The sequence below is a fragment of the Pogona vitticeps genome, chromosome 2 (genome assembly GCF_051106095.1).
Source record: "Pogona vitticeps strain Pit_001003342236 chromosome 2, PviZW2.1, whole genome shotgun sequence".
In the NCBI taxonomy this organism is placed as follows: Eukaryota; Metazoa; Chordata; class Lepidosauria; order Squamata; family Agamidae; genus Pogona; species Pogona vitticeps.
In genome coordinates this window covers 242,313,014-242,326,090 of record NC_135784.1, presented here as the reverse complement: position 1 = coordinate 242,326,090, position 13,077 = coordinate 242,313,014, and the positions used below count along the sequence as shown (strand labels likewise).

Here is a 13,077-nt window from a genome sequence, read left to right as displayed (position 1 = left end):
ATGCTGCCTAGGCAATTCTAAGAAATAAAACTGCACACCTCTAATTATCATATTGTTTCTAGCCATTCTTGCAGTCAGATTTGGAAAGCTGCCCTGAGGACTTGTTTGGACAGTGTGGTGGGATTACAATTTTCATTGAATTTCAGTGATTTCTGTTTGCTACTGGCTTCACTTCTAAACATTTAATGGTGGGCAGATTTGTGACTTACCCCAACTCACTTGCGATTAGTTAAGTCCCAGTATAAGAAAAATGGTGTTCAAGAGCAAATCATTGTGCATTCCTCTATTTTTGAGTGTACTGGCTCTTTTCATATTGGAGTTAACTAAGATTACTGTTACATGTTTTACATTGATCATAAGACAGTTAACTTAAATGACAGCTTGCAAGCCAACCTCTAACTGTGGTTTCAGAATTAAGGCTTACAAAGAAAACATTCAGACATTTTGGAAACACTTGTATGAGAGAGGATGTAGGCAGGACTCTGACCAACCCTTAAGAAATTATTTTATGTTTAGACTAGATGCCATCTAGTGCACAACATTCCAGGAACCCCTTTTTTTTCTTGCATGTAAAAATACAGACCAGTTCCAGATCAGGCACCACTGTGTAAAGGCAGGCAATGTTTCAAACTCCTCCAAAGCTGTTTTGTCTCTCTACATCAGAGCTAAAAACAAAGTAAAATATATATAGGCAAAGTAACTATATATAGTTCCAGAGGATATGTCTTTTCAGTTCTGTACTAGCTACAATTTCATCAGATAAATGGATTTTTTACACCAGTGTAGGCAGCATATCTAGTCTTGCATTTTGCTGTAGTTTGTTTTGTGATAATTCGAATTCAGCTATAAGTCTTCAAAATATCACTCAGCAGAATGGAGTCCAACACATTTGGAGAGCACCAAGTTGGGGAAGACTGGCATAAGTATTTTCAAGACAACTGACTGTTGAAATAAACAAAAATTCTACTCAGAAGAAATTTCCTCTGATATCAGTGACCCTTCAGACCAAACTACAATTGTATACACCTTTTATTTAGCTATAAAGGGAGAGGAGTGTCTCCTTTTAAAATTCTTACCATCTTGTCTGGAACAGCCTCCGGCATCCCTGAGCATACCATACTGTGAGAAATCAACACATGGATATGCTTGGTAGAGATTATCTTCCCTTTTATTTGGTTATATGATTACTTTTATTTGCAGATGTACTGGTAAACATCTCAATAGACTAAACTGTTTAGAATAATGTTCCCAAGACTATGAACCTCATCTGTTAAATCATGGCTTATAGTTCTGTTTGCAGATCTGTTTTTATTATTTGACATTGCCACCTTAGGAGGGCTAGCAGTTATCCTTAAAGAGAACTTATACTGTATACAGCAGCTTCCTGTATAATGTAGAAATAGAAAGTAGAACAGAATATACCCAAAAGAATACATGTCTGCTATTGGTAAACTTTGCTCTAAGAGCTTCTTTGGCATTTGTGCTATTTTGCTAGTTTTGTTCATTGATGTGCTGACAGTAGTCAGCATAGGGACCAGCTTGTGTTCCCTTCCTAACTTGAAATTCAAGGCTACCACTATGTCATATGTAGTATAGCCTGAAGCCATAATGAAATCAAAGGGACTTTCTTCTGAGTAGACCTTTTTATTTGTTTCTAACTATGAGCTATCATGTGAGTGCTTATGACAGCCTTGCCTGAATGGCGACCGCAAAATATGTTGAGCTACAATTTCCATAATTCTTTAGTCAGAGAAAGTAGAGACCTACATCCATATCTGTCAGTAACAAATTCTTCTGTCTGTATTGCAAGGCAATACACTGCAGCTACACTGAAAATCAAGATTTGGAGTACAGATGGGAGCATATGCTCCCCCAAAAGTTGCTGGACTACAATTCCCATCAAACCTTACCATAATTGTACTATAGTTTGACAACATTAAGAGGTCCACACCCATCCTTGATTTAGGATACTTTGACAAAAGACATAGTTAGCCTTGGAAATCACCCGACATCTGCTTATGCAACCATTCAGTATTAATATTCTTCATCAAGAAAATCTTTCAAAAGGAGAAGGTAGAATTATGAGAAAAAACTAGAGTTAGAAGTGCAATTTCATTTGGTTTAACTTATATATATAATTTAAATATATATTTAATGTAAATATATATAATATATATTTTATTATTAGTGGGGGGGCAAGTGCCCTTTGTAGCATGGAGTAAATATGGCTAGCCTATGAATCCTGATATAATTTTGTCTGCCTGGGAGGAACAAAAGTGTGCTGCTTCACCCACGGGGCCTGTGAGCTGTGCTCTGCGTTGCCAAAGACAATTTGAAGACATACAGTTGTTGCATATCCTGTGGATTAATTGAATCCAGACCTCCAGATTCCAGCTTAAAAAAAAAAGACTGTTGTTACTGTTGTTTTTCACATAATCAGACCCAAAAATGAGTCAGGGTTGAATGAGAAGTAAACAAAAGTTGTTGCTGTTTATTTACTCTTTAAGGTACCTTTCAAATATTGACCCATTAGTTTGGCAAGGCAGCTTTTGTTCCGGAATCCTGGACTACCTTGATTCATACTCCCCAAATTCATTTGCTCATGTGACCTCCACAAGAGTGCACTCATCTGGTTTTTGGTGCTTGGCATTTTCTGAATACATAGGTCATAGGAGGCAAGTGTTAGCAAAATTTATACAGATGTTGTTTTATTTTTATAGCTCTCCTCCATTTACTGGGTGGCATTTCCTTCAGTGTTAACAACAGAGGTTAACTGCACACAGACGTCTTGCAGGATTCTTTTTTTTTTTTTCCTTTTCTCTCTCCCTCAAGCACCTTTAACTATGTTTCTCCAACGTGGTCATTTTCCCCTCTCAGCTGCAGACTTCTTTCTTCCTTTCTTCCTTCCTTTCTTTCTTTCTCTGTAAGATTTGATTGGCTCAGTGTTCATCCAGAACCTTCTCCTATCTGAGTGTTTCTAATGAATTTTGTCCAGTGCATTTTATGCTACAGAAAACAGCTTGAAATTTTAGATTTAAAGTGTTGGGTTTTTTTTCCATATTGTCAACAATAGACTTTCTCTGGCATTCGTGCTAAGTATGAACTTTATCCAAAAAAGTGTTGATGCTGTTTTACACACTGTGTGTTGTACTTTGTTTGTTTCTAGCTTTTCTGCTCTAAGTTGGCATGAATGAGAGCCCTAAAAGTCAATTTTCACTCTGAAATGTTTCTTTCTATTTTGCAGTTGGCCAAACAGCGTCTGGTGGATGCAAATGGAATCATTAACCCAAAGGCTTTTTACATCTACCTGACAGCCTGGGTTAGCAATGACCCTGTGGCTTATGCTGCCTCTCAAGCCAACATCCGTCCCCACCGTCCAGAATGGGTCCATGACAAGGCAGACTATATGCCAGTAACCAGTAAGGAACATCTCATTTGAATGTCTTGTGGTTTATATAAGTGCCTCAACCCTTCCCTCAAGGCACAGCAACTGTCCAGTTAATTGACACTGTACAGGACTGAGACCATAAACAGAACAATATATTGTGATACTTTGTAAAAACTCAGGAGACAGATGTAGTTGTGTAATGTAATAGAAGAATGCCATGCCTCAGTGGCAGTTCATCATTTTGAAAAATGAATTCTTTAATAGTTTATCTCAGAGGTCTACAACTTGCATTAGGCATTTCTTTTTAACATGGCACATTTATTTTATGTGTAAGGGAAACTTTCATTTCCCATGATAGGCTGCCTTTGCAAATGCAGGGCTTTTTATCATTGGGAATTATATCATGTTTATTCTAAATCTGTCAGCCTAGCAAGCAAAGAATTTCTGGCTAATTAGGTCATTCTCTAACACCTGCACTGGTTCCTAAGTCATTTAAGTGGAAAAGAGATCTTTATATAGGAGTGTCTTCTTTCCTTCCTCAAGTCAGTGGCTTGCATTCCAAATGGCAATACCAATTTGATTTTATTTGCCTTTAGACTGGATTTATTGGGTGGACTGCTAGCTGGTTATTGGGTGGTAGGAGTGAGGGAAGAAGAGAAACTGGTGTTCTTGGAAATGCAACTGGATAATAAGCAAATTGTGCTTTGCTGTATCTGAGTCCTAAACCTCTTGGGCAGTCAGCCAAGTTTTGTCTTAATGAAAATTTATAGTTGAGATTATAATAGGGCAAATCATGTTTAGCAAGTCAACTGAATGACTCCAGAGTCTGGAACCCACAAGAGTTGGTAGCAGCGACTGAGGCAGGAACTGACGGCTAGTAGTCAAAAGCCTTTTGCAGGGAGTAGGAGAGGAGGGAGTTGACTGCATTGTGCACTTAGCCTTGCTTGCAGGGGCGCGAGATGGAGAAGATAACTGCACAATGGTATTAAAAGATAAAAATTATTTATTTATTGAATCAACCGTCTGAAGTGTTTAATCTTTCTTTGATTGACTGGAACATGCTGGAAAGCTTGTTTTCAGTAACTACTGAAAATGAAAGAAATGTTCTGGCCAGCTTTATCTTTCAAAGTCTTCTACTGATTTCATTTGCTGGTCCTGACTTACTGCTTTATTTTATACTGTTGGAATGCTAATGCTGTCAGCAGTGCAGTAGTTTAGAATGTATTGACCTTATAGCAGGTGTTTATAGCACAAACATGCCTGAGATCCTGCCATTCTGTAATCTAAATTTTTGAACCATTTCAGTTTTCAAATACTGATTTGTTGTTGCTCTTTACGAGTTTATATGCATCCCTATTAGCAAATATCAGTTAATAGATCCAGTTGTACAGATATTCCCAAAATGTAATTAATCTTAGGGGCGCACCATGATTTTATCTCATCATAACTTGAGGTCAGAGGCAATCAATGGTGACAGATAATCATGTAGAATCTCAAAAACAGATTTATCATAACAGAGGCTTGACCCAGTTCATCTTGCTGCCTGAGACAAAGAATAAAATATCTTTCCCCATCATTCAGTTCCACATAATGGAAGCTAAACAGACTAGTAGCTTAGTTCATACATAAAAAGAAGATGCAAAGAAGATGCATTACATCTAGGTAAAGCAGGTTATCCAAGAAAATACCGTGCAGGACATATAATAAAAACTCAATGTCCCTGGTATCTGTCACTTTGCCTAATGGTAAGACCAGGCCTTCTGTGCCATCAGCGTTTGTGCACTGCCCAAAAATTAGTGATATAACAAAGATATTAGTCTTTGGAATACCACAAGCCTCTACATTTTTACTGCATCAGACTAATATAATTGTTCTTCCCATTGTTCTTAACAGCATGTATTTACAGGCATATAAAAACATGCCCTGTGACAAGAAAGGTATTCCAGCCACCAAAGAGCAGTGGCTTTAAGAACTTTGGTATTTTCCACTAAGTGTGTCCTTTGGAGTGTCTCTATAACTCTAAATGTATAGCAGGGTGTCACAATAGTGAGAAGACTTGCTTGTGTGACATCTGTATGCATGGCACTCTTAAAAATGCAGTATCTTGTTCATGTTGTAGCCCATTGGTATATCTGAGTTGTATCCTTGGAAGCAAATTAATACAAGCTTTGATGTTCTGGTCTGGGGAAAAATCTGGAGTGATTTTTTTTCCTGCTTCAGCATATATTTAAATACATATTTCTCAAAATGTAGTTGTTTAATTAATATGACTGGTATTTTCTTCCCAGTTCCAGAAGCTGAACCTATAGAATATGCTCAGTTTCCTTTCTACCTCAATGGATTGCGTGATACTTCTGACTTTGTGGAAGCTATTGAGAAAGTGAGAGCCATCTGCAATAACTACACTAGCCTTGGGATTCCCAGTTACCCAAATGGATATCCATTCCTCTTTTGGGAACAGTACATTGGGCTGCGTCATTGGCTCCTCTTGTCTATTAGTGTGGTTCTGGCCTGCACATTTCTAGTGTGTGCCCTCTTCCTGCTGAACCCCTGGACAGCTGGGATCATTGTAAGTCTTTGTTGAAGTTAAATTCCTTTCAGCATAGCTCTTGCTACAGTCAGGAAAGTTTTGTTTATGTCTGGGCTACTGATGGAGTATGCACATTGCATCATTCATGATATATTTATTCAATTTGAGAGGGTAGGGTTCATGGTAAAGGTATAAGCCTTAATAATCTTAAACCTTTGGTGTATTCTGTTGGTTGTGAAGTTTAAAAATAACAATAAAGCTGTCTAAACTTTTGCCCTCATTCTAATGGCTAGAAGAAAAATAAAGAGAATCCTGAAATGTCTTCTGTATAAAGACAGAATTATGTACAAAAAATGGTGTGTGTGTTTCTGTTTATGATTGTTTGAAGCGGCTCACAAACAGTTCATTGTTGTGTTCTGGAAAGTAGCTTACCACTTTTTCAGAGTTTGGAGGAGTTCTTTTTTTGGTTACAATTGCCAAAATCTAGTCAACAGGGATAGGGGGTCCAAAAGATTAATTGCCACACCCAAGCTGTGCTTTTTATCTGGCACATGAGTCTGATTGGCTTCACATAAATGGCTTAAGAATCAGAATTCAGTTGTGTACAAGTTATTTTGCAAGTGAGCCTCATGGTTTCCAGAAACCCTAAGTTATAAATGAGAAATAGTCCCCAAAGAGATGCTCCCCCAAAGATGTCTCCAAAATGCTCCTAAGGCCTTCTGTGTGACTGCTTTCTCTGCTGAGCCATGGACGCAACACAGCTTTATAAGATGTCAGGGCTTCTGCATATGATTGGTCCTGTGGACGTCTACAGCAGATCTGACCCCAGGTTGTTGATGTGTCCTGTGCTACATCCTCATGAGACTACCAGTGTTTTTTTAAAAAAGACTCAGTCTGGATATACTGAAACTTTAGATTGGACAGGGGTGAAGAGTTCAGCATAAGACTGTAGGATGAAGGAGAAATAAAACGGTGGATATAAATTGTATAGACTAGTTTTTTACAATTTTCTGGGAGGCACTGGACATCTTTCAGTGCACAGGCATTCTTGTCAAATAGAATGTTGATGTTATTCTGTCTAGCTTTTATTAACTCCTCTATAACTTTTAAAACGGGAGAGGTAGAAAGCAATTACCAGTCTGTGGTCCTATAGACTTGTACAGCAGGTATGTTAAAAGGTAAATGTTTAGTCTAGAATAGCTTTCAGAAGACACAGGCTGTGAATGTTATCATTCGTGAGTCATTAGCTTATAAAATAATTTATTGTCGTGCCTGCAGGGGGTGAACTTTGCTTACAAGGGATTTTTTTTCAACAGACTCTTCAGACCCCCCCCCTTTTTTTTGCATTTCTCTCCATCTTAATGCCTGTATTGTCATGTCTCTTCCTCTGTCTTTATTTTATTTCTACAAGACAGAAGAAGGAAGCAACATAAAAAACAACTTGCCTTGATTATGGCTGTTGGCTTTGCCCATGCCAATCTCTCCAACTTTTTCAAAGCTAAAAGGGCCTTTGTGACTTAATATTCATCAGCTGATTATGCAGTCATTGTTTGCTGAGCTGTCATCTTCACTTGTACTATAATTCAATGGTTCCTAACCTTGAGTAACCCACATGTTCTTGAACTTCAACTTCCAGAAGCCTTCACCACTAGATGTGTTGCCGGTGGTTTCTCGGAGTAGCAGTCCAAGAACATCTGGGTTACTCAGGGTCAGGAACCACTGCTATAATTATATCAAAGGGAGGGCGTAAATCATGCATCTTTATTTGGGTTAATTACTAGACTTCAGCAATGTAAGTTGAAAGTGGAATGATAGAAAGAAAGGGTCAGTAGAGAAAAAGATTTGCTCAGACTGCAGAGTGGTGCCCCGCATAGCGACGTTAATCCGTAACAGCATTAACGTCACTAATCGGATTCGTCGCTATGCGGGGGAAAAACCCATAGGAACGCATTAAACTCCGTTTAATGCATTCCTATGGGGCAAAAACTCACCGCTATGCGAAGATTCCCCCACCCGGCCGCCATTTTCGCTGCCCGATAAGCGAGGGCAGGGCACGAAAACGGAGTGGGCGGCCATTTTTTTCTTACGGCGGCCATTTTGGAACCGCCAATCAGCTGTTTTTAGAACATCGCAATGCGAAGATCGGTAAGTGAAACACCTACCGATCACCGCAATGCAATGTTTTGCCATTCAAAACGTCGCAATGTGATTGCATTAGTGATCGCAAAAAACACGTCGCTGTGCAGATTCGTCGTTAAACGGTGCGCTCATTAAGCGAGGCACCACTGTATACCCAAATTGTAAGTTAAAAAATTGATACATTGATTATCACGTGGCTTCAGAAGAACTGAGGTTTCTAAAGGGTTTAAATACTTAATTCTAACTCTGTGGCCACATAAGAAATAAAGGAATACTTTATTCACTCATATAAAATTAATTTATTAAAAGTAGTAGTTGTCCTTTACTAAGATCTTCTTGAATTCTTTTAAGGTCATGGTGCTGGCTCTGATGACAGTAGAACTCTTTGGCATGATGGGTCTGATTGGAATAAAACTGAGTGCAGTACCTGTTGTCATCCTGATCGCTTCTGTTGGAATTGGAGTGGAATTTACTGTTCACATTGCCTTGGTGAGTAAACGTTGACAAGCACGAGTTTGTTGTTTTGTTTTTTAACAACACAAACCTTGAGAAAACCTAGCTGCCTGTTATGTCAACTTGGTTTGATTTTTCCCCCAAACTTTTTCACTTCAGACATATGAGGAATGGTCTTTTGCTATTAAAAAAACCCCTCATGACCCAAATTGACTTGCACATGAAAAGCTAGCATCTCCATGGATTCCTGGTTTTTTGCAAGTAAGCCTTTGACATGGGGAGAGTGTTCAAACCGGCTAGCTCCTGTTCATCTATACTGTGCATCAGTGCTGTCACAAGAGCATTATACATTATATTTATCTCTGATTATTTGAATAGGTTATGAAACTAATTATCTTAAGGCAGCAGCCTGCAATTGTATTTTTGCATTTCTCTAGAGCAGGAATAGGCAGTCTAGGAAAGCTGCTCCTCCATTTTTTCCCTTACAATTACTATTAATTTATCCCTAACCCTAATCCTTTGCTTTGTCCTCCCTAGCAACCATTAAAAACAAAAAAACTAAAATTGTGGGATAGGGTTCAAAATGTGGTACATTTGTCCCATAGTAGACATAAGGGAACATCATGAGGCCCAAATTGCTGAAAAATAACTAATATTTTCTTACTTATTACTCCTTCCATATGAACCTATCCGGCAGTTAAGATCTAGCCGGGGGCTCTTTTGAAAGAGCAGTCCCTCAAGGAGGTAAGAGGGACGGCTTGTAGACAAGGGGCCTTTTCGGCAGCTGCCCCCAGACTATGGAATGCCCTCCCGACTGAAATTCGTCTGGCGCTGACGCTGATGACATTTCGGCGCCAGGTCAAAACCTTCCTGTTCCAGAAGGCTTTTAATTGAAATAAGATCAGCTGTGGGTCCTGATGGCAATTTTTAGAGTATATATTTTAACTGCATTTTAATTGTTTTGTCTTTTTATTGTATTTTAAATGTTGTAAGCCGCCCAGGGACCTTTGGGTAGTGTGGGCTGCATATAAGATAGATAGATAGATAGATAGATAGATAGATAGATAGATAGATAGATAGATAGATAGATAGATAGATAGATAGATAGATAGATAGATAGATAGATAGATAGATAGATAGATAGATAGATAGATAGATAGATAGATAGATAGATAGATAGATACTTACCACTGTTCAACTATAAATAGAGCTCGGGGTGGCTAACATCATTACACACAAATTAAGCAATAAAACCATTAAAATCATGAATATAAAACATTTTATAATAAAGCCATTAAAATTTCTGAAGTTGTGCTAGTCACTGAACTTTATACAGAGCAGTGCAGAGGAAGTCTTTAATCCAAAGTCTCAACAGCCAGTGATTTCTAAAATTTGATCAGTCTTCATAACATTTTAAAAAATTTCTATAACTACTAAAAAGTATTTAAAGCAGTCCTAAAATGCAAAAAGCATAGTGATTATAATGCTAATTGTCACATTTTACTCAGGACTAATGTGTATAAAGCCTTTCATTTGGGGGTTGAAGAATACATGGCTCTCCATATATTGTTGGACTCCATTCAGTACAGAACTGATGAGAATTGTAGTACTGTATACCAACAATTGGAAGCCCACATATTGCCCATTGCTGCTTTAACCATGCATCTGTGGCTAGCTTTGAAATATCTGAAATTCATGAAAGGGCCTCTAGGCAGGGGGCACCATTTCAAGGTAAGAATGGATCCTAGAGCTCAGAAAAGTTACATTTTCAACTATATCTCTACCATGTTGGTCAGGAAATTGTGGAAGTAGCAATCCAAAAAGTAACCTTCCCAAGCTCTCATGGATCCTAGTGGGTTTCATTTTGCACATTTAGCTTCTTGTTTCTATACCACCCTGAACCTACCACCATACCCTATTAAAATCACTCCATATTGTCTGTTTTCAGAAGTTAAGCAGGGTCAGTGCTGGTATGAATGGGAAACCACTAGGCAATACCAGAGATTTCCATATAGGGCTAGGAAAGAATTCAGCCTGAAACCCCAGAGAACTACTATTAGTCAATGTTGGCAATGCTGAGCAAGGTAGACAAGTGCCTTGTGTTCTTACTGCAAACTAAAACAAGACCAAAGTCCTTTTAAAGTGCAAATGAGCCAATTGGTCATATATCTGAAGTCGAAAATTGCTAGTCAGTTGGTTTAGCTTGCACAGATTTTTATTTCTGGTGTGTGTGTGTGGGAATTAATCTCCATGTGTTTAGGAATCTCCATGGGCTGTACACACTAATCTGATGATATGAACTTCACTTTTTTTAGGCATTTCTCACTGCAATAGGAGACAAGAATCGCAGGGCTGTCCTTGCATTAGAGCACATGTTTGCACCTGTGCTGGATGGAGCTGTGTCTACGCTGCTTGGTGTACTAATGCTTGCAGGATCTGAATTTGACTTTATTGTCAGGTAAAAAATACATGCATCCAGCTTCCCTGCAACCAGCCTAGCTATATTGAAATCAGATAAATTCAGCAGAGCCTCATTTATCTGACTGACCAAAGATACCTACAGCTAGATAATTTTAAATGCAGTTAGGAGGGGTGCTGTTTTACTTTGATTTCATTTGAACACTGAGCTGTGCTGAGGCACTTCAGTCAATTTGGCTAATAGCAGATAAATAAGGTTCCTTTCATGGGAGTGCTGTTACGGATTTTTGTCTGCCTACTGTTATAATGCCATGCATGTTGTGCTGTGCTTGCTGATTTCGTGGTTCCACTTACACTCTGTTTTAATAACAGTTTCTTGCATTTTAATACCTGCTTCTACCAGAGGCCATTGATTTTGTTCCTTTAAAAATTGATTCCAGATCAGAAAGGGCCTTCTGCAGCCTGTAGTTTGTTCAGTAGCAAAGTAAAATCTAATGGTTAGCTGAACCATGCCCTTTAGCCTAACTGCGCTTTGAAAAGATATAATGTATATACCAAATATTTTGCGTGGAACGGTCTACAAATGTATAAACAACCTGAAACTAAAACTCTCTAGCCCTAACCATTTTGGTGAAGTTTGCAGAAAATGTTGACTTACCAAAATAAAACATTCAGTGTAGAGTAAGAACAGGCAGCATCTACAGTATTTCATCTCTGAATGTAATATAACATCCTCAAAGTGAAGCCTGAAGGCCTTTCTTTCTGAGCTTAAATGGATCCTGTTTTCTTGTGGGTTGAATTAAGAATGTGAATTTGACATAGAAGTATGAAACTGGTAATTTTCCCTCTTTGGGAGAGAATTTGAGGGGATTGGTGAAATGGACGTTGCTTTTCTCCCAGCAGTCTCTGTAAAAGTTACTAGGCAGAAAGACATCACTCTCTCTTTTTGGCATTGGATGGCAACTGAGACATAAAAGCAAGATATCAGAGGCCACAATTACCAATGGACTATAAAGGCTGACAAAAGTTAGGTTGATGAATGGTAAACAGTACTGCAAAAATTAAATCATATACTGTGGTGTTTACAGAGGAGAGCAATAAAGAAGAAGTATATTTTATAGCAGTCTTGCAAGTGTTTATGAAATTGTTTCTTCTTTCCCAATTCACCAGATGCAAAAGCTGCTTTACATTTAGCTCTGCAACAGATTCTCTGGCTGTCCAAGGGTTCTCAATTCTCTTTGCCATCATCTTCAAATGTTTAGTTCCTAAACACGTCCACAGTTCAGTTGACAGAGCACATGCTTTGTAGTGCAGAAAGACCCCAGGTTCAAGTATGGGCATCCCCTAACAGAGCTATGAAAAACTCTAATCTGAAACTCTGGAGAGTCTCTGCAAGGCAGTTCTGACTGCTTGCAGTGGCTTTTGTTTCCCACAGATTTGTATCTAAACTTTTCCTTCTCAAAACCTTAATCTCCAGTATGAGGTTGCTATATTCCTAGCTATCAGATGATGGGTACTAGATGGGAGAAAGAAGTGGTGGCAGGCAGGCATGAGTGACCAATGGTGTGGGCCAAAATGTGTTTGGGGGACACAGGCCTGGGTTAGATGATGCAGCTTGCCCTACATTCCCCAACCTAGCCTGTGTCCCTCAAATGCAGGGAAAGATGTTACCCTGTCATCACTACAGAAGTGTGTCTCAGCAGCCAATTTGATCAGCTTCTGTGATAAGAATAATGGGGAAGGGTATTGCTGTCTTGTCTTTTATCTCAGACAACAAACATGAATTGACCCAGAGCAGTTTAAGAATGTTCAAGAATTAGCTGCTGCTAATGTGCAGTCTTCATTCATTATGGTGAGGTGCTACACATGTTTGGTGGAACAAATGGAAATACCCTACACATTACCAGTGTTTTGGTGGATTGTGGCTACTTGTCCCCTTATTTAAGATTTTAACTGGAATTAAAATATCAGAGTAGGTGTTTCAACACATTAAATGTTGTCTTTGCTTGGGCATCTCATTTTCTACAACCAAGTAAGTTTCTTTTCTCAGGTTTTTTGAAGATGGGTTTTTAAATTAACCAGTAAAACTTAGGCATTTTTTTTTCAAGAGCAGAGGAAGACTGCAGACTCCCAAGAAAAGATATAGGTC

At 38.6% G+C, this 13,077-nt stretch overlaps 1 protein-coding gene across 4 annotated transcripts in view; it reads left to right on the top strand.

The window, feature by feature from the left end:
* The window catches only part of PTCH1 (patched 1), a 124,388-nt gene that overhangs the window by 98,395 nt on the left and 12,916 nt on the right, over positions 1-13,077 (top strand). For all 4 annotated transcript variants that reach the window (XR_013542074.1, XM_020803292.3, XM_020803291.3 and 1 more), the window contains 4 exons: positions 3,245-3,419; positions 5,677-5,957; positions 8,409-8,546; positions 10,826-10,968. Coding sequence is in view for 3 of the 4 variants with exons in the window: in XM_020803292.3 (XP_020658951.3) it covers positions 3,245-3,419; positions 5,677-5,957; positions 8,409-8,546; positions 10,826-10,968 (737 nt within the window). In the remaining variant the exon portion in view is untranslated. The remainder of the gene's footprint in view (positions 1-3,244; positions 3,420-5,676; positions 5,958-8,408; positions 8,547-10,825; positions 10,969-13,077) is intronic.